The following is a 27,915-nucleotide window of genomic DNA, read 5'->3' on the forward strand; positions in this document are numbered from 1 at the left end:
AATTGGCCAAAGTGGACACTGTTGCTTGTGGCACAATCCGCTCTAACCGTAAAGGTTCCTAAAAGAACTTGTTTGTCAAAAGCTTGTGCAGGGACAGTGCAGTGCGTTGCGAGGAACTTCTAGCTGTGAAGTTTTCAGACAGGAGAGATGTCTACATGCTGACTACCATCCATGATGAAAGCACTTCACCTGTGAGTGTTTGTGGTCAGGTTGCAGAAGCGCGCAAACCTGTGTGCATTTTAGACTATAATAGGCACATGGATGGTGTTGATAGAGTAGATCAGAGGTTGGAACCTTACGCTGCTCTTCGTAAGGCTTACATTTGGTATAAGAAGTTGGCTATCCATCTTTTCCACTTGACAACCTTTAATGCTTTTGTTGTATTCAAGGATTCTTGTCCTGAGTCAAAGATGACTTTTGCTAAGTTTCAGGAGTCTGTAATAGGCAGCCTTGTTCTAGTGGAACAGGAAAGTGTTCCTAGAGTTGGAGTGGTGGAGGATGTGGCTAGATTGAACCACACCCACAGAGTTTAACTGATTGCAATTATCATGGTGGCTTGACGACCAGCGACTTAGAATATCATGTGAATGTCCTGAAATAATCTTGGATGCCAGGATATAAATGCCATGTACAGAATATGACTGCATCCTAAAACAAAAATCTTTATTATATTTTTGGTCATATTGTAAAACATGTTCTGTGATGATGCTAAATGGCAGCTTCTCACGCAAATAAACCAAAAAACCCACAATACCTGGTGAGGATTGTCCTTTTGTAGGATTACTGATACCCCAACAGAAGGGGCAGTTTCAAGAGGCACTGGAGGTAACTTCTGTCTGGACCGGTTTGGAGGAATGAGGATGAAAGCCCCTTCAACCACTACAGGGTGTTGTTCTATTTCGTAGCTTCCTTTCTTCAGCAATCCAGTCAACGGTATCTCTGTGCTTCCTAGTGACTGTTCTCCGCAACAAAGATGGATCTGATCCAAACAAAGTAAAAAAAACATGAAATAAAATTCATGAAAATAAAACAAAAACACAGAAATACAAGTAGAAATCTGTGGATAGTCTATGCTATAGTTTCAATAATCAATGTTATTTTAGAAGTGGGATAAACTGCAAGTATTGAGTGTGGCTGTAAGAATGAATTGTTGGGTAATTGTGTCTGGGAGTGTGATGAAGGAACTTCACATTAAAGTTCTGCTGGAAATGATGCTGTTGTGTACAACAACACTAACAGGCACATGCATCAACTATTTTTGCAAGCGCAAACAGTGCGATTCACAAAAATCGGCCGTTTGCGCCCGCAAAAAGGGCATTTGCGATGCATTAAGGTTCAAGTCACTCGTAGTCTGAGAATTCACAATTTGAGAATTCACAATTATTTGTGATTTCTCAAATTGCGATTGCATTTAAGGAAACGCAATTTGCGTTTCCTTAAATGCAATGCAAGAACCACTTTAGAATAGAGATTTCGCAAATAGGGGGCGCAAATTACCATGAAGTTGAACTTGATGGTAATTTGCAAAAACTTTGAAAAATGCACTTTTTCAAAGTTTCATGTTGCGCACACACATGCCCTAGGGGCATGTGTGCGCGCAACATGGGTGCACATCACTATTTCGGGGATGCAACAGGGTGTCATTTTGACACCCTTGCACCCCTTGAAATTGCATGCGCAATATGCAAGTACCTATTTGTACTCGCAAATTGCGCATGTAATCTCCCACTCATGGCCCATAGGAATGAATGGGGAGCCATTCCTTAATTGTGAGTCAAAATTAAGGAATTTATAGGAATCGCTATTTTCTCAGTAATTCCTACATGCATAGGCATTTGCGCTTCCTTATTAGCGAATCCTTATTTTACGCTAATAAGGAATCGCAAATGGCATGTTTGATGCATGTGCCTGTAAGACTGCATTATGAAGCTTGTATGTTATGTAGGTTTAAAGAGTAATGGTAAGGCTACACAGCTTTAAGTTCAAGCATTTTGCTGAAGGTGGCAAGACTGTAGCTGCATCTGTTCAATGAGTTATCTTCCATTTGATTTTCCTCATGTGTTGTTATTGCACCCAATATATTATTTAAGTAATTTTGAGGAACAGCACTAGCATTCCATTAAAGTTGATCCATTTTTGCCTTTCATAAAGTACATTTTATTCCCATTGCAGCACTCGGCATGGCTTGGAAAAGCTATGCTGGCCTTCACATTGTTCTTTTTGGTGTGTCTTGTTTATTCTAGTTAATTGGACAAACTGCAATTCCGTTGGAAGCGCTCTTTGTTTTCAAGGTGTTATTTGTAAGCAGGGCAATGTTAGGCTCTGCTGGCAGTTGGTCAACCACAGTAACCCCTAATTGGCACAGGTCTTTTTTCCCCACTCGCTCGCCCGTCCAGTCCCCCATAAATGGGATCCCATGCCCATACTCATTGTGTCAGAGGCACGAGGAGTGAATGGTGGTGTCAGTCAGGCAAAAATGTGTTTATCAGTATAAAAAAATTCTATTTAATGTATGTACGTATTTGAAATATAAAACATTAACTTTACAACAAAAACAAACTGGTTATAATATGTAGAATATTATTTAAGACAGATTTATCATCCTTCCTATAATTTACCTAACGAAAATGCTCCTTAAGTAGGATGGGCAGGTCACCTTTCGTTCCAAAACAATTCATGGTGGCGCTTCTTTAGTGCATGTGGGTGGGTGCAAGAGATGGAAATATTTCCCCTTAATTTATAAAGAAAAGCTAATTCCCCTGCTATGGCCTAGCAAAGCTCGTCTTCTTTTCAGCTCTTTCAGAGACGAATCCATATTCACACTTGGTCTGGCCTTGACTCCCTCTGCCTGACGTTTCCTAAAACAAGACACAAAACAAGAAGAGGCATTTTCTCCATTTCGGAGAAGAACTTGAATTTTAGCAGAACCAGATTTCTCATTTATACCTCTTAAGTGGGAAAACCACTAGCTCCCTTGTACCAGTAACCGGTAAATCGGACCACAGTAGATGCTGGGAGCTAAACCTCTTATGGTGGTTGGTCTATCTTGGGCTAAGAACAAGCCCCCATTTCTGGAATCCTTGCAGCTGTGACCTGTGACAAACTAGTGAGCTGGACTACCTGAACTCTGGGAGAGAGTTCAAGGGAAGCTGATGGAACATCTGCATTGAGGTCGACTCTGAGAACAGCCTGTCTAGAAGGCAGGCGATTCTCCGGTCATCCTGCATGTACAAAGAAGTGTAATCCCATGGAATAATGACAGTCAGAAACGCTACTAAACTTTTGGGCTGTAGCTCAGTCTCAGAAGGTGCTAGCAGCTTCTGGTTTCCAATGTCAATCAAGGATCACCCTGCTCATTCAACGAACAATAGGGCTGGTGGCCCCAGGACACAAGTGTTAAACAACACCAACCAAGAACCATTAACAGATCGAAGACCCCAACGTAGGCTCTTCCTCTTCTACCATCGTGGAAGTGACCACCAAAGGGTGAATGTGGAGGGAAATTTTAAAACACTGAATAAAAATCCATACCTGTAGTTTTGGATGAAAGCTCAGGTACAGCTGAAGCATTTCATTGCTGCTACGTATTCTTACTGATGCTCTTTCAGGCTCAAAATTAGGGTTCATCAAGTCAGTGAAATGTTCATTTGTGACATCATTTCCCAGTAAAGAATAATAGAAGAAAAATTCTGGCTGTCTCTGTGGGAGTTTCATTGCAGTAGAAATCAACTACAGGTATGAGAAACAAAGTTTGAATTACTAAAATGATAAACATTTCCTCATAAGAAAATAAAAAGATTACAAATCGAGAGATAAAGTTTAAGTAAGGACACCAAAGGAAAATAATGGTGGAAAAAAATATCTTCATAATAGAGATTGTACATTGTCCCAAGTCACTTGCAAGTATTCCAATGAAACTGCAAGGAATCGTTTTTTCTGTCCATAACACATTGGTTCTCTTTCTATTTTAATTAGGCACAAAACTGCAAGGTTTCAAAATAGTACAAGTTACTGATTGCACAATCCTATAGATTCTGCTCCTTACCAAACCATACGTGCACTATTTTTGTGCATCATTTTGCGACATAAATATGTGAGAAGTTGATTTTACTGGAAGCTTGGGTAATGCAAGCCATCTAATATCTAACAACAGCATATCTACCAACTGGGTCCGTGTTATCGGACAACTTTAGACATCCTAACTTTCTTTGTAGTGAACAAAACATAACATGTCAGGTATTGTAATTTTGCTTTCTTCTTTAAAACTAGCCTACGAGCTCTAAAACAAAGACATGGCCTCAAAAGCCAGAGCAGGAATAATAATTTTACACTTAACACAGGGTAGCTTTCAGAAGATGCAAAATATGTGAAAACCTGAGGGTATGTTTGGTAATTACTGGAGGAAAGCAGCGGAGCATAGAAAAGGTAGGTCTTTATTCTTGAAGTGTAGAGAGCGGACCACTTGCACACGCAGGCGGACGAGCAGCTTAAACAAAACTAGCTTCAAATTAAAACTTAGACAATAACGTAACAGTTACCTCCTGTGAATAACACTTTTAGTAAATCACAGAAAGAGATCCAAGCCGCAAATCAATTGATCAATATAAGTATATATTTTTTGTCTGCATTAAGCAAATGTATTTTTCAAAACACTGGCTGCAAGAAAATCTTTACGTGTAAAATCATACACAACAATTGGCGCCAAAATGATAATCAAAGTCAAAGTCATTTATTGTATTGATTATTTAAAATCTTACAACAGTACAAAAGAATTAAAAGTTATATTCCTACTATAAAGTCACTTAAAATTGCATTACACGGACAAACTTGGTCAATTAAATATTTGCAGTAAAAGCCTCACCGAGTTTCTTTTTGGCTAAAATTAGGAACTTTACAAAAGAAACATTTAAAATAATATCGTCTGGAACCATACATTTGATCACCGCCTGCCTACATGACCGTATGCTGCGAGTATTAAAATGAGCCTTAAGAAGTCTTTTTCTTTCTTGTAATAGTCCAGGACAAATACATAGTAAATGAGTGCTATCTTCCTCTCCCCACTTACACAGTCTACATTTTGTTTTGGTTTCCTGAAATTCCCATGGTGGGAGATGACATAACCCAGGCATAGATCCGAATCTCGCTCTAAGCAGAACCTGCTTGTTTTTTTCCGTCCACGGAGTTGTCAAATATTTTTGGATCTCCTTCTTTTTATATCCATTTACTACCATCCATGCATGGTTTCTCTTTGTAAGAATAGCCTTATCCTTTACGACTGATAAGTGGGCTGCAGTTTTATTAATAATTTTCTTAAATGATAATTTAGTTATGTTCATTTCCCATATAGATGTGATTCCAAATGCTTTAATTGCCTCACTAAGATAGTGAGCAGCAGTGGAGTTAGTGTCCCTTAATATTTCTGACCATAGGAGCTGGGAAATCTCGTTGTGTTGATCAGTTTTTATTCGATTCCAGACTTTTATAAAATGTCCTTGCCTTGCAAACTCTTGATTGGTGAGGCCAAATTCTAACCTTATTTGCGAAGGAGACGCATTCGCTGGGAGGTGGAAAAGCGCTCTGTAGACTCCGGTTATGATTTTGTTAAGGTTGGCGCTATCGTTACCCATCACGGCTTCGCTGCCATATGTAATCGCGGGTAAAAGTTTTGCACCAACTATATTTAGGAGGGGGCCATAGGTCAGGGAAGGTAAAGATTTCTGAATAGTTCTAAAAGCTGAAGTTAATGTATTAGCTTTTCTTTGTGACTCTTTGGTGTGTAGATGGTAGGTGCCCTTTCCATCAAATAGTACTCCGAGGTATCTATAGACCTCAACTTGTTCCAGTTCTATTTTTTCCATAAACCAACGGCTTTTATATTTACGCCTAGTGTTTTTGGCAACCACCATAATTTTGGTTTTGGTCTCATTTATAACCATCCCGTTCTCATTTGAATATATATGAGTCCTTCTAATTAACCGCTGTAGGCCCACTTTTGTGTGGCTCATCAAGATGACATCATCCGCATACATCAAATTTGTGAGCCTCTTTTCTGCCAGTTTCGGGGGATGTGCATTTTCTTTATCTAAAATTGGAGGTAGGTTGGCGAGGAACAGATTAAAAAGAAGGGGAGCTAGCACACAGCCTTGCTTTAGGCCTTCATTTGCTGGAATCTCCCTCGATAAAGTACGACCATCACCCATCCTCACGCTCGCCCATGTCTCTGAATATAGGAGGCAGATTAACTTAAGTAGTGGAGTCGGAATTCCCATTTTTTCTAATTTTTTCCAAAGAAGTTTTCGGTTGACACAGTCAAATGCCGATTTAAAGTCTATAAAACAAAGATTTTTTTAACCGGAGAGACTTATCAATTAAAAGTGCAAGAATCATTATGTTGGTAGTGGTACCTAATCATTGAATGAAGCCTGCTTGATTTACGGGCATTATTTTTTCTTCCATCTGCCATTCTGTTAGCTTCATAAGTATTATTCTGGCAAAAAGCTTAGCGTCAGTATCTTGCAATGTGATCAGTCTGTAGTTTTCAGGCCGAGCTCAATCACCTTTTTTAAAAATGGGGCTTATTAGGGAGCCACGCCATGACTTAGGTACCATTCCTGCCCGAGCAACTTCTAAATATAATTTTTCCAAGATGGGTGCCCATAATTCTGGATTTTCTTTGAGGAGCGCAAATGGAATCCCGTTTGGGCCCGGTGCACCGTTCTTCTGTTGTTTTATGAGCTTAATTATCACTTCTTTATCTATATCTATGGTTGCGTCTGTGTCACTGCCTTGGTAAGAAGTGGTATTTACATTAACTGTTTTGTGCCCCTGTTGCATTTCTATTGGGGTTATATACACAGTCTCTTGATTCAGATGCCTCCTCAAGTACTTATCCCATTCCTGCTCAGACAAAGGTGATGAGACTGCTTGCTTATAAGGTCTTGCAAGACCGTTAATTATAATCCAAAAGTCCCTTGAGTTCTTTTGCTTACTGGCGTGGAATATTTTTGCCCAAATTGCTTGTTCGGCTTTACTTTTCTCACCCCATATTAGTTTTTTTAAGTTCTGGTTTAATAACTTTAGTTTTCCCTTGTATTCTACATTTCTCCCTATTTTATTGGCTCTTCTGATGATCCCATTTCGTTCTTTCTTTAGTGCTCTTATTGTTAACGGCATATTCAGAGTAGCTTCGTTTTCCTTTTTATTTTTCCTCCTATAATTTGGCCTATTTGGTCTTAATTGGTCTTCCGTTTTAGTTAGGGTACCGATCAATTTTTCCCATTGCTCTATCATTGTTTTTGATGTAGTGTCTCTCAAGGTTTTATCCAGGATCATTACTAGTTGTTCTTTTATTTCTTCTTTATTTTCCATGTTCCAGATTCGTTTTTTATAATTAATAGTACCAATATGCCCTTGACTTGTCCGGTAGATCTTTTTCGTCGTTACTCCAATATCCATTAGAATAGACTGCTGGGCATGGTCACTTTCATTTACTTTTATTAATCGATATGAAATGAGGTCTTGGAACATACAAACTGATGACATTGTGTAGTCGATCCTGGAATTTCCCTTATGACCATGGTAGCTGTATTTAGGTGGAACATCTGGTTTTACTCTTCCGTTTAGTAGTCGAAGGCCCAAAGCTTCCATGTTTTTTAAGAAAGCCAAAGCTATACGAATACAGGTGGAAATAGTCGCCGTCCCTATATCCTGCTCAGGAATTAGCCATTGTAGATTTTGGATGAGCGTGGTCTCATCTCTTATGTGGGAAGACATTAAATTGAGATTAAAGTCCCCAGTGATCACAAAATCCGCTATTGGTTCATTCAACATTTTATCAATTAAAACTGCGATCAGGGATCCACATACTGTCTCTCTGGTTTTATTTGTAGGCAATATGTAAACAGAGATCAAATATATAGTCCTAGCGTTTTGAGTATTTGTTTTATATCTGAGTTTAACCATCAAAATATTCGGGTCATCTATCTCCACTTGTTCATGGTTAATATGCAACGCGTTGGAAATGAATATTGCCTGCCCAGCACTTGCTCGCCCGAACCTTTGCTCTTTCGTTGCTTTCTTGTAATATCCTGCATAGCCGTGTAGCATAAATGGTTTAAGTTCCCATGTTTCCTGCAGGACTACTATTTCTGGGTGACCATGTATTGAGTCTATAAACGCATTGCGTATTTTCCCCCTCAATCCATTAATGTTCCATGAACATATTTCTATTATCAATTTATCTTTATTGATAGATCCTGTTGGATTTGGAGGGGCATATCATTGTGTATGGTTACTATGGAGTGCCATATTAATCCATTTCTCTTTTATTTCATTGTTTGTTTCTCCTTTACTTTGCATGTTTGCGGCTACCTTTTTTTCCGGGGATCTACCTAGAGCGTTTTTTAATACTGACGTAGACTTAGACCTTAGTATTTTTTGTTTTGGAAGATTGTCGACATCTATAAAGGGAGTGGGGTAGACCTCTGGGAGTTGTTTCATTAATGTTATACCCCATGATTTAAATATTTGCTGCTCCTTCATTATCTGATCAACTAAAGATAATGATGTTAATGTGATTAGAGTTGGAGTTTGAGTGGTAAGTTCATCCTCAATAAATTGTACAGGGATAATGTCTTCACTTATAATATTATTCAACGAGGGTATAGATTTAAAGAGTCGGAGTAGATTCCCTCGATTGAGTATATCTTGTTTACCTCTAGATTGAAATTCCGGTGTAAATACAAGTTTCTCAGCATTTTTAGGGATATGTTGATTAATTTGATCCTTCTGCTCTATATGATTTGTTCGCAAGCTGATTGTTTTACTCCCATCCATGCTTTTGATATGGAGATTGACCCACTCATTGGCTTTTTTAGGGCTATTTTCAACCCTTCGTACTATGGGAGCCCTTTCTTTTTTTATATCTTCCTCGTAGCACACCTTGAAGTGAGGGATCAATTCATCCATAGTGACTCTTGATTTAATTCCACTACTTTTATCCGAATTGTTAGTGGAAGGTTCTTTTTCCTCCCTACTTTGATTACCCTCCCCGTTTGGTATTGTTTGGAGATGTTTTTGTTTCCCATTCTGCTCTTGTATTCCCAATGTTACTTTGACGTCCCCTACTGGGATATGGTCGCTTTTTTTTTCAAGTTTTGTCGTTTCAAATATTGTTATATTTTGGCCTTTTAATGGTTTTTTTCCAAAAATAGGGAACGGATTGAAATTTTCTTTCGTATTATTAATGTTTTCTATGCTCGGTAACACTTTCTCCTCAACTATGTTGTTACTCAGCTTTGTTTTCTCATTTTTCCGTGCTTTACGGAGTTTTTTCTTTTGACGTTTTGACATCTTCGTAAAGCCATCTGAGTCAGTTTCACTCTGATTAGAATCCATTATATCCGCTTTGATTGAAGTCTCACGCATATAATCATTGTTCATTAAATCGTTACTCTGCTGTGCCTGTAAGTTGGTTTTATCACAGGGCTGGTTTACTAGCTTATGTGGATCTTTGTCTATGAGGATATCAGATCTAGACTCAGGTGGTATTTCTTGCATTCCCTTAGTGCTTTCTGGAATTTTTACCGAATTGACCATACTCGATCGAATCTTCCTTTTTGTATCTTCTATTACGGAAGTTAGTACTGCTGGTAAAGCTGATAACTTATCCATAATTGGAACATAGATAGAGTCAGAGGTACTTGATTCATTTTCCCTTTGTGCCCTGATTATAAGATCATTTATTTGAGCCAGTTTGTTATCAATTCCCGCTACATTCGTAGCCATCATTTTCAAAAGGTCAATCTGTATATCCATTTTATTCGATTGGTAATGAAGAGCTTCTAACGTAAGGGTCGATGTTTGATAAAAAATATCCCAGGGTTTCACTATCTCCTGTTTATTGAGTCCCTGTGGGCCCTCTGTTTTTACCCCTTGCCTAATGATTTCTTCTTTCATTTCCTTAGGAGTGATGGTATAGTTGTCACTCTGGTAATACTCCTCATGGTAATTAGGGAGTGTCTCAGTTCCTTCAGCAGTTAGAACCAAGTTTTTCTTTACGTTAACTTTTACTTCCAAGGGGATCCTTTGAATTGCATGTTCAATCCTATCCTGACAAATTTCCTGGCTTCCTACCGTGGATTGCGAGTAAGTTATTAAGTGGGCTAACTTGCAAATTAGATGTTACAAGAGGATTGTTTCCCTTCTTAGGTGTTAGGCTACAATTAAGCGTCTCTTTTGAGAGTTCTTCCTGCGCATTCCGTTGTAGCCGTTCACCAATCTCTTCAGTATCTATACTTGTTTTCTCAAGTTTGTTGTAATTCCAATTTTGTTCTAGTAGCTCCAATTTTTTGTTTTGTTTCGTGGTTTCCATAGAGTTTACAGAATCGATATTACTATTTGTAGGTTTCATAGGAGTCTGGAGTCTCTCAATGTTAGTTTCAGAGCTCATAGTCCAAATGCTTCCCGCAGGATCCTTCAAAAATTGAAATTTGTCCGGTATTTTACCAGACTTCTCAAACATCCGTGCAATAGGGGATATAAGGGACTGGGACTGACCGGGTACGTTGGATTTTAGATTTATCATCACAGTAGGTTGCTGCATTCTTTTAGCACGTTTTGATGTTGAACCCACAGTTCTTACTTTCCCCGATCTCATGGTGTTAACTTAACGTTAGGTGCAATGTAATTATATATTGTAGTTGTAGATTTAGTTTTATTTCCGCAAATCTGTCCGATGGTTAATGAGAGTGATGCTCTTTAGATCTGTAACTTTCTTTGCCCAGAGTCCAACTTATACTCCCAAGCCCGTCAGCGGCTCCAGTCTCAAAAGGAAAAGGTTTGGCAAAGTCCAATATTTAAATTATAATAACAACTCCACATCAGGGAGCTTCAACTACTTACAACTCGCAGACTGAACTCCTAAGTCCTGTCCCCCCGTGGTTTTTAATAGGGGGAGATGTCCAGTCACTAGCAATAACACTATCACTGTATCCACTGTGTTGAAAGACACACACTCAGACCTACCCGGGTGCCCACAGCGAAGGCTTCTCTCTTGCCCCTGCTACGCCTCTCAAAGCCTATCAGTACCTCAGTACCTCTCAGCGCTTAGTACCCAGAACCTCGGCTGAGATGAATTTCAAGGCGCTGCATACCTGTGATTGCTCCTCCCCAGTGCGCGGAGAGCCAGACCGGCTCGCTTAAGCTCACTCAGCTCAGCTCATACAGAGACAAGGCAGGCAAGGCAAGGCGGACGGACAGACGGGCAGACAGTGGGGGACGCAGGCTTCCACAGATGTTAGCGATCACTAGCGTTGGCTCCCTCGTCGTTTTCGGCACAGCAGCTCTGCAAACTCTGCAGTTTCTCGTCGATTTCCTTCAATGGCTCCGCCGCTCAGTAGCTCTGCAAACTCTGCAGTCTCTCGGTGGCTCTCCAGTGACTCACGGAGGGCAGTTCACACAATAACCGCAACCGCAACCGCAGCCGTATCGACAGTAGCAGCGGGAGCAATGAGAGCGGCGTCTCACTCAACGCGTCCTGCCGTAGCGGTCTGGATTCGAACTCCGCTTCCGGCACTGTCGTAGCTCACAGGCTCCCTCTAGCGATCCTCCACAGGCTCCAGGAAAAATAACGATAATCGATAAAGTGATTAAAAAAAGACCGGCACAGACTGCGTTGCATCACCAGTTAGTGAGTCATGGTGAAGTTCATCATCATTACATAAGAACTAGAAAAAGTGAGAAAAACTGGAGGCAATCCTAGTCCAAATGTAACATATCAGTTGTATGGTAGATGTCCTTTGCATAATTTTGACTGTAAATTACATTGAAAAGTGCACAAGGGACTTTGCAGTAATTGTAGCGGAGGAATATGTTTTGTCTCCAGCTGTCTTTTAACATTCTTTTCCACTGAAGACATTTTAAGATTAATACCTTTGGCTAACGTTGTTGATGCGGGACTAGGAAGGCCTTATGCAGGCAGCCTGTAGTAGGGTCCTGCGGAGCGCCCAAAATCGATGGCTGAGAAGGCTCTCTAGTGGTGTAGTACTCTGTTCCTGGTATTTTGATTTGGTTAGAGCCCCAAGCGTTTTGAGCTGGTCAAGATTTCTTAGTGCGCTACTATGATTCAGAACCTTCTTCTGGGATTAAACAAATGTAAAACTCACACATTCAAATAAAATATTTTAATTCATTCTTGAGTGAAGGAGTACTGCGTTCAACAATAGCCCCCTACCAATCCAGGTTTTGGTTCTATACCATCGCTGTAAACCATATGTCCCAGTTATTCAACTCTGATTTTTAAGAATTCACATTTTCAGCAGTTAGACCCAACATTCTTGATGTTGTATTTTCCCAGACTTGTTGCCATTACTCTCTGAATTTTGCTTAGCTCGTTTTTGCTGGCATTCGGGCCCAGATGTAGGACCTGTGTTTGAGACCTGTTTGCGCATGCAAAAACCTACAGGGCCATGTACAAACCCCATTTAGCGAGTCACAATTTATTTGCGACTCACTAAATAGGATTTGCGACTCGCTTTTAGGAAGCGGTGTTCCCTTCCTAATAGCGACCCCAAATGCCATGTGTTTTGCGACCGCAAAAACAATCGCAGTTTTTTGCAAACAGACCGGGTCAAGTATCTGGGAGTCTGGTATCACCGGGACCCGGATATTGTGATTCGTACCAACTATGGCAAAGCACTGGATTGGAGGGCAAAATAGAACGATGGATACAATTACCGTTGTCATTTGCCGATCGGCTAGCGATTGTAAAAATGGTAGTCTTGCCTAAACTCCTATATCTTTTTAATAACATACCGATCACTCCCCCCTCAGTGATTTTTAAGCGATTAGCTGCAATGGTGTGGAGACTGATATGGACTGGTAAACAGGCCCGTATTAAACTGCACACACTTACGTTACCATACTCACGTGGGGGATTTACGGTCCCAGATTTCTTACTCTACTTCTTATGTGCCCAGGCGCAATTTGCACACTATTGGTACCATACGATCCCCTATGTTACACATGTAGCTATAGCGGAAGGCGATGCGCTCCCTATACCACTATCAGCTATCATTACTCATCGTAGGCCCCATCGTGATATAAATACTATAGACACGATAAATGCAGCCTGGCTCAAAATGGGGTAATTAGTGCGCAAACTACCGCTATATGCTCTGGCATTGCCATTGTCGCACCACCCACCTTTCCTTACCATGACTATTAGTGCTGCAGTGACCAACGGCATTCCAGATTACTAGATACAGTTCAAAATATTACAAGTGTTTCAAAAAGGTAATAAAAACAATTCACGCTATTACAGGTCGATTTCTTCATTAGATTCAGTGGTCAAAGTGATTGGGTGGATCATTTTCAACACGTTATCTACAGGAGTTCAGCATAACCAAATACGATCGGACCTCAGAATGGGCTTAGATCTGTGTTGGGAGCTATTTACCAATGTCTAAATCCCAATTAGATTATCAATAAATAGAAAGTGGCCAAGAAAGGTGCTTTATATATGGCCTTTATGAACCTCAGTTCATAAAGGTCAACTGGGATAAACTCTGGAAGATCATGATATCCCTAAAAATAGATCCCTATATTGTGTCTTTTTTACACAATTGACACGACAATCTTTAAGTTTCGGTTGGGTTTGGGACGGACGGTAAATGCACGCAGTCTTTCCACATAGAGAGGGGAGGTTCGCCAAGGATGTATTTAACTACCAATTTCCATAAATCCCATGCAATGGTAGCTGGGTCTAGGTCAACTAGCACTAGTGTGTTCAAAGTGAAAGTTACCACTTTCAGTATGGTCGAATTGTTCCCATACCTGGTAGTATTGTTTGATCGCTCTAACTGTTGGTCTCCATTAATTTCAGCAAAAAAACAACTTCCTTCAAGAACTATGAGCCATATGTATCAAGCTTTTTTCCCGTTTGCGAATGGGAAAAAGCCTTTTGGGATGTATCATCCCAAAAGGCCATCGCAAAATAGAGAATTGCAAATTTTGCGATTCTCTATTTTGCAAATGCAATTAAAGAATTGCAAATTGCGATTCCTTAAATGCAATTCTGGAAACACCAGAAATTTGCTATTTGGCCTTAAACAATTGCAAATTACCACCAACTTCAAGTTGGTGGTAATTTGCGATTTTCTTTAAAAAAGCACTTTTTTGATTTTTTAAAAGTGCCATATGTCGCACATACATGCTCTTAGGGCATGTAAGTGCGCAAAATGTGCCTATTTCAGGGGTGCAACAGGGTGTCCTTTTGGCACCCTTGCAATCTTGAAATTGCATTCTAAATTTGCGATTCTGTAATTGGTAATCGCAAATTAGCCCATAGGAATGAATGGGAAGGTATTCCTTATTTGCGAATCTCAATTTGCGATTCGCAAATAAGGAATATGTAGGATTCGCAAATTTTTAGCAAATCCTACATACATTGCATTTTGCGATTCTCTAATTGCGATTCGCTAAAAATCGCAATTTGAGAATCGCAAAACTCTTTTTTGATACATATGGCCCTATATCCTCCTTTGATTTTGCTTCAATGTTAGTCAATATACCCCTGCCAGCCATGTTAAAAATGTATCTGGCCAAATGCCTTTTCGTCATTTCCTATGGGAGTGGCAGATGAGAGTACACCGATTGTTCACTTTTACAAAGTTTTGAAAATAAATGTATGCAACAAGTTTTGTCATTGCCGAAAGTGGGGGCTAGGGGGGGGGGGGGGTCTGCATTTAAAGTTCATGAGCTGCTGGGTCAATGGTATTTATCAAACGTGTTCCATTTGCACCCCTTTGCTTCAAAGGCTTTCTCAGTGGGTAAGGGAGGAAACAAAGCTGAATCACACTATAATCAGGGACCATTTGGCGTTAGTTCTGGCCAGCAGTATCCAATAGCAGAATTATATAAAGACCTCCTTAAGGTAACTTGGGAGGCTAGAACTATTTGAAAACCCCAAGACTATATAGTCAAAGGTAATTTGGGGTGGACAAAATCTTCATTTGTGGCCAGAAAGCAAGCTGCTAGGGATCATTTAGAGTTGAATAAGCTTAAAGTACAACCCTATGTAGTGTTGAAATCTATGAAGTCAATTAAACTATACGTTAGTACAATGACAGTGTGTGTCACTGTTGCACTCAGTCAATGAGACACACAGTAGAATATGCATGTGTGTTGTGCAACACAGTAGTTTACTAACTAGAAAGAATAGTTGAGTTTACGTCGGATATCAATATGAGAATGAAGAGATGTGCATATTATTGTGATTCACAAGTCCATGCATGATATGAAGAAAATAGACAGTTGAAAGATTACGCATCACAAATGAAATATTTCCACCAATATGCCAGAACGATGCTTCCTTCATTCCAACAGAAAGGAACGCATGGGATGAGACTGCACAATGACGTCATGTACAAAGTTATATAAACAATAGGGGATTGATTCTTTTAAGGTAAACAGAAGTTGGAATCCAAAGACTAATAACAACACATGATACCTCTGTCACCATAAATCAGATAGTCGGTTTCTTACAGTGGATTGTTATTTTCCACTTCGTACATGTAATACTCATGAACTATATTTCATATTTTTCATCAAGATCTGTTCAGTGCTGTACAACTTTAAATCAGATTACAAAAAAACATTTAGAAACACTTGACAATGAAAACCAAATCGACAAATAGACAATCATGTACATTAAACAATATTTACATGAAAAGACAAAAGCAGTTCTAAATTTTACTTTTTTTGAACAACAGAATGTGGAATATTCAACAGATGAGGGAAGTCCTACACATTTCGTATAAAGTACCCGGGACCTATTCTTTTTGTCCTCACAGAATAACAGTGTTTTTCCGACTATCTGATTTATGGTGACAGAGGTATCATGTGTTGTTATTAGTCATGTACAAAAGCACAAGGCTTAGTTGAGGCCTGGAGCAAAGAAATTGCACACTGACATTATCTATTTAAAAATGAGTCCTGGTTGGGGCCTACAACACTTAATGATCTGAAGGCGATTCTGTATAGAAGACTATGAGCAGGCACACATGCACTGGCAACAGACTACTGAAAGCGCACTCCTCCCTGAAGAAATAGGCTTACTGCCCAGACCATTCTGCATGCATTGGATGGTTTCCACTTGATGGTGGCGGCTCTGGAGCGCATCACCAGTATCTTTATGTGGTAATAAAAGCACTAGAGAGTGAAAAACACATGTCTTTATTCTGGAAGTGTAGACAGCCGACCACTGGTACATGCAGGTGGAAAAGCGATCTTAAACGAAGCTGCCTCCAATTTAAATCTAAACACTGCAGACCTAATCAACTTATATTAGAGAATGAGGCAGCATTGTGACATAGAAGGGTTCCATTCCAGCACATCAACGGAATAACTACAGTAAGGCTTTCAAATTTCATTTGGAATAAATGTAAAAGTCGATGGGGAAATTTGAGGAAACAATTGTTAAAATGTACTATGCTGATGCAAATTGAAATATACACTTAACACTCTTTGAACTTCTTTAACTTGAAGAATTCCTGAACATTCAGAATGCCAACTATCTAAAATAAGTTGACTCTGCCCTACTGTTTCATACCCAACCTCGGTGTCCATTTTTTGTGTGTTCCCCTCACAATATGCCACAGGAACCTCATTGCCAGAGTTCCTGCACCTACGTATATTGTGCCCCATCCCATGTATTTTAGTGCTCTAGAGGACATAAAATGATTTTCAACATTCAGTCATAGAGGGCACGCAACTGTCTACTGCGTAACATGGGCGTAACAACTTTGCTGAACTGGATCCCTATGTAGGTGCCCAGTGCTCTGCTTAGACTGTAACTTACCTGAAATTACAAAATAATAAGTACCTCACTCGCTGCAGTGGTTAGCCTAGATTTTCATCTACCGCAGTAAAAGCTCTTTCTTGGACACAGCCATTCCTACTTCCTTAATGATGCTCCTGTACGTTTTGTCCTTGCTTAGTAATCCCAACAGATATGTGTAAAGGACTGACTACATTCCTACTATGTGCAGGCTAGGCATTAGCTAACAACTAGAGAAGAGGAGCTTAGGTGGAAGAAAAAAAACCTGAAACTATTTTCAATACAGATCAAGTTCTGTATGTCGGTTTGTTATGGTAAACAAAAATGCAACAAACAGAGCATTAGCAAGTGTCTTATTGGAGAAACAATTACATATCACAATGGTGATGTGAAAACATTGTCCAAAAAATATCGGCCAAAAAAAACAAGGATTTTCAATGTGAAGTAGGAGAACCTTATACTTTGTGTTTAACAACTTTTAGATTTAGTATGCTTGTAGTGAAATAAAATCATGGTAGCAAAATATTGAATCCATCAAAAACTGAAATATACTTTCTCACCACCATATCTATTTATTGCCATTTGTCATTCCAATTTATCACCTAAGCCCGACCTCTACAAGAAAATCTTTTTTTTGCAAATTAATGAGTTCTTTATGCGTTTTCCTTAACTAATTCTCCTTCCTTTTCTGTCCATTATGTTGTGATTTTTTTATCAAAATCCTATATTTTTAGCCTGTCTTTTTGTTTCTATGAAATAACATGAAATGTAATCCTTATCCATAGACCACTGTAACACCTATTTTAGGTTTAGCATAATTTCCCTGCTAATTGGCATTCAGATGCAGCCGGTGAACGAGTGCTCAGGTACCTTTTCATGACTGAATGCCCAAGGCTTAAATGAGATCTCTTCAGAAGATTCAGGTTACAAACTCTATTTAGAAGAAAAAACTTACAATGTGATATTTCATACATTTCTACATAACCACTATACTGAAAAGAAATACACAGCATATCCCTGTGTATATAAACGTTTAATTTGATTGTATGTACGTATGATTGTGTATTTTTAGATATATGTACTTATGTATCTATATATTTATTACTTTACTCCTAAAAATGTTTTTTAAAACTGACTTTCTCCAATGGACTACCCTATATTTCACCCGACACCTCTCAATATATCCTCTACTTCCACTTTATGACTCACCCGAAACCTCATTCTACTACTATGATCTCCAAAATAACCCCTTCTAGACTCTTCCTTCCTCTATCCCTACTTGGATAATCCCAAACCTCATTTTAATAATATGATCTCCCAAACAACCCTTCTAAATTCTTCCCTCACCTATCCCTCCTTTGACTCATCGCAAAAATAATTTTACTACTACGATCTCCATAACCCATTTCTAGAAATTCGTCCCTCCTCCATCTCTCCTTGTACTCATCCCAAACCTCATTTTACAACTATAGTCTCCCAATAAACGCTTTCTACACTCTTCCCTCTTCTATCACCCCATTATCCTTTTCAATCCAACTAACAGACTCACATATCCATCGCTCAAATTAACTCAAATTTCATCATACTTCTTTACCACTAATTCTTTTTGGGTTCCGGAGTATCGTGCTACTCTCCAAAAGCGCTTTGAGGTCTCGTGAGGGATAGTAAACGCTATATAAATACAATGATAATACAATAGTAATACAATTTAATCTCTGTCAAATACATTCAAGACAGAAGGGAAACAGGTTCCAATTATACATTCAGCTCTCCTACATTGTTTACAGGATTACTAAATGTAACCCCTTCAGTGCTCATGACGGAATGGTTCTGTCATGAGCACAAGTTCTAGTGTGCTGATGACGGAACCATTCTGTCATGGGCACATGCTCAGGAAATCCCTCTGCTGCAGACAGCAGAGGGATTTCCCTTTTTTTTCCCCTGGGGAGGTGGGTAAGAGATTCCCCAACCTCCCCAGTCCGATATTTGTATTTCATTGAAATGACGATCGCGCGCATGGCGCTATCGTCATTACAATGAAATTGAAACTGAAACTTAGTTTCAGATTCTCAGTTTTGGTGCTTGTGGGGCTATCTCAGCCCCACGAGCACCGAAAAAGATGGGAGACGTATCGTTGGAAAGGGGAGAATCTCCCCTTTCCAATGATACCCTTCCCGAGTGGATCCCTGCTTGGCGATCACCCCAGAAGGGTAATCCCCAAGCAGGGATCCACCCACTAGCACCAGGGAGGGGGGACCGTCCCCTTGGGCAAGGGCCTTTGCTCCCCCCATTTGCTTTTGGGCATAACAGTCCTTCTGACCCCCCCCCCTGGGGGGCAGATGGGGGCAGCAGCCCCCAATCAGCCCCCCCCCGGGGGGCAGAAAGCCCACTAAAAAAAACAGGGATTTTTATTTTTTTTTACGTTGGGGTGGGGGCTGCCAAAAAAAAAGGGCATGCCAATGCCACTACCCCTCCCCGGAGAAATGTCAGTCTTTCTGCCCCCCAGGGGTCAGATGGGGCAGTAGCCCCCAATCTGCCCCCATATGGGGGCAGAAAGCCACTAGACACCAGGGATTTTTTTTTATTGACGTTGGGGTGGGGCCTGCCCAATAAGGGCATGGCAATGCCCCCCCACAGAAATGTCAGTCTTTTTGCCCCCTCCCCCCCCTGGTGGGCAGATGGGGGCAGTAGCCCCTGATCTGCCCCCGGGGGAGCAGAAAGCCCAATAGGCGCCAGCGATTACGGTGGCTTTTTTTATGTGTGGGGGCTGCCCAGAATGGGCATACCAATGCCTCCACCACCCAAAAATAGCCACAGTCATTCTGCCCCCCTTGGGGGCATATCGGGGTAACCCTCCCCTCACCCCGATTTCCCCCCAGGGCAGCAGAAAGCCCACTAGGCACAGACTTGTTTTTAGCAATGTGCCTAGCTGTGGATTTTGGGCCCTAGCGCTGCCGGCGCATATGGAAACTTGGGAAACCTATACATTTTTGTAAACTACACACCCAGGGGAATCCAGGATGGGGTGACTTGTCTGGCTCTTACCAGGTTCTGTTACCCAGAATCCCATGCAAACCTCAACATTTGTCAAAAAAACAAATTTTCCTCACATTTCTGTGGTAGTAAGTTATGGAATCTGTGTGGATCCACAAATACCACCCACCACGCATTCCCCAAAGTCTACTGAGAAAAATGGTACCTCACTTGTGTGGGTAGGCCTAGTCCCCGCGACAGGAAACGCCCAAAACACAACATGGACACAACACATTTTCACAGTGAAAACGGACCCTTTTTTTGCAAAGTGCTTAGCTGTAGATTTTGAACCCTAGCTCTGCCAGCACCTAGGGAAACCTAGCAAACCTATAAATGTTTTGAAAACTAGACACCCAGGGGAATCCAGGATGGGTGACGTGTCTGGCTCTCACCAGGTTCTGTTACCCGGAATCCCTTGCAAACCTCAAAATTTGTCCAAAAAAAACACATTTTCCTCACATTTCTGTGGTGGAAAGTTCTGGAATCTGTGTGGATCCACAAAATTCCACCAAGCCCGCATTCCCCAAAGTCTTCTGAGAAAAATGGCACCTCACTTGTGTGGGTGGGTCAAGTACCCGCGACAGGCCAGGGCCCAAAACCTATTGAGGCGACATCAAAATTACCTATCACAAAACAACCTGGTTTTGCAAGGGGGGGGGGGTCCCATGAGCTTTTAGCCCCAGGCTCGGCAGCCACCTACGGAAACCTACCAAACCCACACATTTCTGAAAACTACACACCCGGGGGAGTCTAGCAAGGTATGGCTTGCGTGGGTCCCCCAACATTTCCCTACCCAGAATCCCCTGCAAACCTCAAGTTTTGTTGAAAAAAATCAATTTTTTCTCACATTTATGTATGGGAAAGTTGTAGGTTCACCGGGCTGACACAAATTCCCTACCACCCAGCATTCCCCTAGGTCTCCCGATAAAAATGGTACCTCACTTGTGTGGGTAGGCATAGTGACTGCAACAGGAAATGGCCCAAATCGTACTGTGGAGACTTCAAAAGTACCTAGAACAAAACTACCTGGTTTTTAGGTCTTGCTGAGTCAGCGCGCATGCGCTGCTCGGAGAGACATTTAGTAGATGAGTTTTCAAAGTGCTGCCGGCTGGCCTAGCGCTTGCGTTCACGCGAGCGTGCACGCGCGCAGCCGGCTTTCACGGGTCATTAGAACCGTGGTGACTTTCACTTTCGCAAAAAAATCTATTTCTTTACTATTGCTATAATCGCGGCACCCGCGATTTACTTTTAATGTTCAAAGTAAAGTGCTGGTGCCGCGATGCTTGTTCTCGCGTGCGCGGCCAATGCTCGTTTTATTTACAGGCAGTCAGTGAGGTAAAATACAAACTAGGCACCACGCCGCTCCCAGCTCCTCACACGCACTTCTAGTGCAGATGGAGCTGAGAGTTGGAGAGATGCACTGCAGTGTTTGTTGGCTTTCCACTTACTGAATGTGAGTCACTTGGCTCATTCTGAGCCCCGCACGTTCATGGGTGGTAACCGCGCACCCGATAAATCCTGATTCTGCTTGGTGCTGTATTCACAGGCCAGGCTATTACCGTTAATACGGCACCGTCCCCAGAGAGAGGCAGGACACAAGATGACGCAGTAAGGTTGTTTGTTCTCCCTAGTTCCTAGAGGTGCAGATTCGGGCAGTGCCTGGTTTATTAGGCCCAATATTTGCATCATTTTACTTGGCAGAAACAGTGCAGGTAAACAAACAACTGTGAACTTCAAAATCCACAATTACAGGGTGATCAGAATGAGGCCTGAAGTGTGATAAGCCAGCTGCCAAAAGAAGGCTGTATACTCCGAATATGCAAAAGAGAACTGAAGAAAACCCCTGTAAGAGGAGACCCTTCAGTTCAAGGTGGATATTACATCAAGAAGGCATCAAGACCCTCCTCAACTCTGGTGGAATTGGGCACAAGCAAATTGTGCACTTTTTTTTTTAACCACTGCACCTGTTACAAAATGAGCAAATATCACCTCGGCTGAATGTTGCGCCTGTTTTATGCAAACTGCCATCTGGAGGCAAACAGTTACAAAAATCCTTTTTTTGGGCAAAAGCCTAATTAAACAAGCATTGGCATAGCCAATAGGTCTCTCATTTAGGACCTTATAAGTGTTTAGCCATGAAACAGGATATTGTGCTGCATAACTAAATACTTATAAGGTCCCAAAGGCGAGACCTATTGGCTATGCCAATGCTTGTTTTTTTGGGGGTGGGGCACCTGGGGTTTTGGCCCCGGGCTCACCGCCATCATAAGGAAACCTACCAAACCCACACATTTCTGAAAACTAGATACTCTGGGGAGTCCAATGAGGTATGGCTCGCGTGGATCCCCCAACGTTTCCCTACACAGAATCCCCTGCAAACCTCAAATTTAGCTGAAAAAAACACATTTTCCACATATTGGTGTGTGGAATCAGCGTGGCGGCACAAATGTCCTACCCTACAGCGTTCTCGTTAGTGTCCTGAGTAAAATGATACTTCACTTGTGTGGCTGTCAAATGCAGAATTGGCTAAAAACGTTTTTTTTTTAAATGTATCGCTTAGAATTCTCGGTGCTATACCCTCATTCCCTATGTTTTGGGCTCTTCCCGGTCACAGGCCGTTGCCCCACCCACACAAGTGAGGTATCATTTTACTCGGGAGACTGGGGGGGGGGAGGGAACGCTGTGGGGTAGGACATTAGTGCCGGCACGGTGATTCACTCCAAAAATATGTGGAAAATGTGATTCTTCCAGCTAAATTTGAGGTTTGCAAAGCATTATGGGTAGGAAACCGTTGGGGATCCACGCAAGCCATACCTCGCTGAACTCCCTCGGTGTCTAGTTTTCAGAAATGTGTGGGTTTGGTAGTTTTACAAGATGGCCACCGAGCCCGGGGCCAAAAACCCAGGTGACCCCTCTTGCAAAACTAGGTTGTTTTGTAATAGGTTATTTTGAAGTCTCCTCAATACGTTTTGGGCCCTTGCCTGTCGCGGGTATTTGACCCATCCACGCGAGTGATGTATCATTTTTATTGGGAGACCCCTAGTTTTCAGAAATGTGTGTGTTTGGTAGGTTTCTCGAGATGGCTGCCGAGCCCAGGGCCAAATACTCATAGGCTTCCCCCTTGCAAAACCAGGTCATTTTCGGATACATAGGGGGCATTTTTAGGTTTCTAAGAATTTTTTGGGTAACAGAACCTGGTGAGAGCCAGTCAAGTCACCCCATCCTGGATTCAACTGGGTGTCTAGTTTTTAAAAATGCATAGGTTTGCTAGGTTTCCCTAGGTGCCGGCTACAAACTAAAAACTACAGCTAGGCACTTTGCAAAAAAAGGGTCATTTGGTCATTTTTCACTGTGAAAATGTGATGTGTCCACGTTGCTTTTTGCGCCATTTCCTGTCGCGGGCACTAGGCCTACCCACACAAGTGAGGTGCCATTTTTCTCAGAAGACTTTGGGGAACGCGGGGTGGGTGGAATTTTGTGGATCTACGCAGATGATAGAACTTTTCACAACAGAAAAGTGGGGAAAATGTGTATTTTGTTTAACACTTTTTTAGATTTGCAAGGGATTCTGGGTAACAGAACCTGGTGAGAGCCAGTCCAGTCACCCCATCCTGGATTCCCCTGGGTGTCTAGTTTTCAAAAATGTATAGGTTTGCTTGGTTTCCCTAGGTGCCGGCAGAGCGAGGGTTCCAAAACTACAGCTAGGCACTTTGCAAAAAAAGGGTAATTTTTCATTGTGAAAATGTGCTGTGTCCACGTTGCGTTTTGAGCCGTTTCCTCTTGTGGGCACTAGGCCTACCCACACAAGTGAGGTACCATTTTTATTGGGAGACTTAGGGTAACACAGAATTGTAGAGCAACTGTTATTACCCATTGACTTTCGATGCATTTCTGCCTTCCAAATGAAAGACAATGTGTAAAAAAAGAAGTCATTTTGAAAAATGACCTATAATTCTCATGCTAGTATGGGTATTCCCAATTGCGGAAATGTGTAAATATCTACTGTTTCTAAACTCTATATTTTGTTCCCATTTCAGAGATACAAAGGTGTATTTCATACCGATTTTTCCATGTATACATTTTCCCAGAATGATTGCAATATACCCAGTACATAATAAAAAACCATTGCAAGTTGCTGCTCAGTTATTGGCTCTGGGTTCGTCGGGTTCTTGGTAAACCTACAAGTCCTATATATCCCCACAACCAGAAAGGTCCAGCGGATGTAACGGTATATTGCTTTCAAACAGCGGTCATTATTAGAAGAAGTTACAGGTAAAAACGCTGACAGAGATGGCTGGTTTTTCAACTAATTTTCATTTTTTCCTACATTCAACGGTTAGTTTCTATAAAGAAACCTTGAAGGATCTACACAAATGACTCCTTGCTGAATTCAGAATTTTGTCTACTTTTCTAAAATGTATAGCTTTCTAGGATCCATTATTGCTTTCATACCCATTTCTACCATTAACCATTAACTGGAAAGAGGTTGAAAGTACAAAAAAATAGCAAAATTAGGCTATGTCCTAGAAAAATGCCAACACTGTGGAAAATATTTTGGTTTTCTGCTTGTCCCTGAAAGCTGGGAAGATGGTGATTTCAGCACCACAGCCCCTTTTTTGATACCACTTGCAGGGAAAAAACCAGACGCTTTCATCTGTAGCCCTTTTTCCCCATTCCCCCCCAAAAAAAATTCGCTGTATTTTGGCTAATTTCTGGGTTCCCTCCAGGGGGATTCCACAAACCCTGGGTACCTTTAGAATCCCCACGATGTTGGAAAAAAAGGACGCAAATTTGGCGTGGATACCTTATGTGGTAAAAAAGTTACAGGGGCCTAAGCGCTAACTACCCCAAATAGCCAAAAAAAAGCTTAGCAGGGGGGTGGGGGGTGGGGGGAGGCCTAGCAGCGAAGGGGTTAAAACAAACACTATACTGTAAACAAACATTTCAAAGTCAAGACAAACTAGTCATCTTAAATATATATAAAAAATGAAAAATTAAACCAAACCTACACATTTGATGATGATACTCTTCTGGCTACATTTGATGTTACATCATTATACACCAATATACCACATGAGGATGGGCTTATGGCATTATCTGAAGCTCTTAATAAAAGAACTGTGAAAAAGCCATCAACAAATGTGCTTACCAACTTTGCAAGAGTTATCCTTAAATCCAACAATTTTACATTCAATGGAAAACACTATCTGCAGATACAAGGGACTTCCATGGGTACTCGGATGGCTCCATCCTATGCAAATATCTTCATGGGCAAACTAGAGAACTGTATACTTGCTACTTCTAGCATCAAACCACTGGTATGGCTACGATACATTGATGACATATTTATAATATGGAATTCAGGAAGTAGAACATTGGAACAATTTACAGCTTATATCAACAATATCCATCCTACCATCAAATTTACCAGCAGCAATACTAAACAGAATCCTCATCTACCTTTTCTGGATGTGCTACTCACCATTCATGAACACAAAATTACAACTGATCTGTACCACAAGCCTACAGATGCTCATTTGTATCTAAACTGGACTTCATGTCACCCACACCACACTAAACTGAGCATCATCTACAGCCAAGCACTCAGAATAAGACGCATCTGCAGCAATGAGGAAACCTGTAAAGACCATCTACAGGAGCTTGCTACATTATTTAAAAGGCGAGGCTATCCTCTGCATATCATACAGCAACAAATTGACAAGTCTTTGCAGATACCCAGAGAAGCACTTATTTCGAATACCAACGGCAGAAACAAAAGTGACAGAACTCCATTTGTAGTGGACTATCATCCATCAGCTCCTAACTACAGAAATATAATGCAAAAAACATTTCCCTTACTGTCCACTTGTGAAAAATTGCAAAAGGTTTTTCCAAAACCACCAGTCATTGCTTACCGCAGAGCTCCAAATTTACGATCTCTTATTGTGAGAGCTGAACTCAAGCAAGCTGTAACAAATGCAGGGGTTCATTGCTGTGACTCTAAAAGGTGCATCACGTGTGAATATCTTTTACAAACATCATCTGCAACTAGTTCTGTTACGAGAAGGACCTATGCAATAAGGCAGCATCTTACATGTCGCTCAACATGCATTATTTATGTGATTCAGTGCCAACGGCAAAGCTGTAAAAAGCAATATGTAGGCCAAACAGTGAATGACCTCCGTACACGATTCAGGAACCACAAATCTGCAATAATTAATAAGAAAATTGACCAGCCTGTAGCCAATCATTTTAACCTTGTGGATCATTCACTATCAGATTTGAAGATTTTCCCCGTGGAACATGTTTCAAAGGAAGAACTACTGGACTCCAGGGAAAACTTCTGGATGTACCGTTTAAAATCACTGCATCCAGATGGACTGAACATTACTGACAACACAACCTGATTACTGCATATCTCAAGAGCTCTCTGGACTGCATTGATTCCACATTCCAAATGGAATCTTCACTCATGATGCTTTTTGAAAATTCAGCTGTCATCTGTGCAGCCACAGAGCAAACCATCTTGTACTACCTGAGGAAGGCGGAAGCTGAAACGTTGTAGTGGAAATATATTTTTGTTCTTTGGTGAATCTATCTGTTTGAGTCACTTCTTTCTTGGATATTTTATTTCTTTGTGACTCATTGTATCCTTTGGGATCCAGATTTTTGCCCTGGCTGGCTGTTGTTTTCTTGTGATCCTTCATCTTCAAGTATATATATATACACATATACATATACATATACATACATACACACGCATATATACACACACACTCAATATATATATATATATATATATATATATATATATATATATATATATATATATATATATATATATATATATATATATATATATATATATATTCACTGAAAAAACCATAGGTTTCACACATGTTATAGTTAGCGGAAATTTTACTGATAAAAAACCAATGAAATTCCCCCGTTATAGTTAGTGCAGGAAACTATAACTCACGCGACCGCAATCCTCTGCTGATGCTAATACTGTATTTAGACACTTATTTGCCCATGTCTTCTTCCATAAATTTTTAGCTATACATATATTACAAATATTTTTTTTTCACAAAGACACATATGTCATCAGCAGAAGATTGCGGTCGCGTGAGTTATAGTTTCCTGCACTAACTATAACGGGGGAGTTTCATTGGTTTTTTATCAGTAAAATTTCCGCTAACTATAACATGTGTGAAACCTATGGTTTTTTCAGTGAATTTGCAAGGTTTTTTAAATGCTAATTCCTAACTATAACGTGTGTGAAACCTATGGTTTTTTCAGTGAATTTGTACGGTTTTTTAAATGCTAAGTTACTTTACGCCGTTCGTGCCGTGCGCGCCCACTTCACGCAGTTCGTTCCGTGCGCGCACGGTGCGCTTCGCGCACCGTGCGCGCACAGTGAGCACGCGGTGCGCGAACCACTTTACGCAGTTAGTGCCGTGGGCACGCGGTGGGCACGCGGTCCGCAACATTCTATTTGGAATAACTTTGGCGCCGATTGACGAATCCTCGCGAAATTTTCAAAATAGGTGGGGCGCTCCGCTCAGCTCCTTCCCTGAAAGTCTCGGGGGGATTCGTCAAGCGGGGGCTGAGAAAAAGGGGGTGTCCCAAAACGCATTTTCCCCATGCATTTTTCCATAGGACCTTTAGTCCAAGCTACAGCCCGAACGGCTGAACAGAATTACTTGAAATTTGGCAGAGAGGTAGTCCTCAGGTCAAGGAAGTGCCTTTTGCAGGTCTTGTGTAAATCTGTTCAGTATTTCCTGAGAAAATAGCAATTAAAAGCATATATATATATCTATAAGCGCGCACCGTGCGCGTACGGTAAACTTACCGTACGCGCACGCTGCCGTGCGCGAGCGCGATTCTGATTGGTTGTTAGATCCTAGTAAACATTCGAATCGGTCGAAACCAGGAAGTGTCGGCCGCCATTTTGTCTCTCGCAGTCTGAGGGGGTGAAAAACAAAGGTGGAGAACGTGAAAAGGGGGCAGGGTGGACAATTCCTGACCCCCTAGCCTTTGTCAGG

At 41.1% G+C, this 27,915-nt stretch overlaps 1 protein-coding gene across 1 annotated transcript in view; it reads right to left on the reverse strand.

The window, feature by feature from the left end:
• Window positions 1-27,915, reverse strand: part of CEP120 (centrosomal protein 120) — a 417,274-nt gene that overhangs the window by 304,502 nt on the left and 84,857 nt on the right. The window contains exons 6-7 of the mRNA XM_085632676.1: window positions 3,532-3,729; window positions 755-979 (exon numbers count right to left, since the gene is read on the reverse strand). Of these exons, the coding sequence (XP_085488802.1) occupies window positions 755-979; window positions 3,532-3,729 (423 nt within the window). The remainder of the gene's footprint in view (window positions 1-754; window positions 980-3,531; window positions 3,730-27,915) is intronic.

This window comes from Triturus cristatus, chromosome 2_1, assembly GCF_964204655.1.
Source record: "Triturus cristatus chromosome 2_1, aTriCri1.1, whole genome shotgun sequence".
In the NCBI taxonomy this organism is placed as follows: Eukaryota; Metazoa; Chordata; class Amphibia; order Caudata; family Salamandridae; genus Triturus; species Triturus cristatus.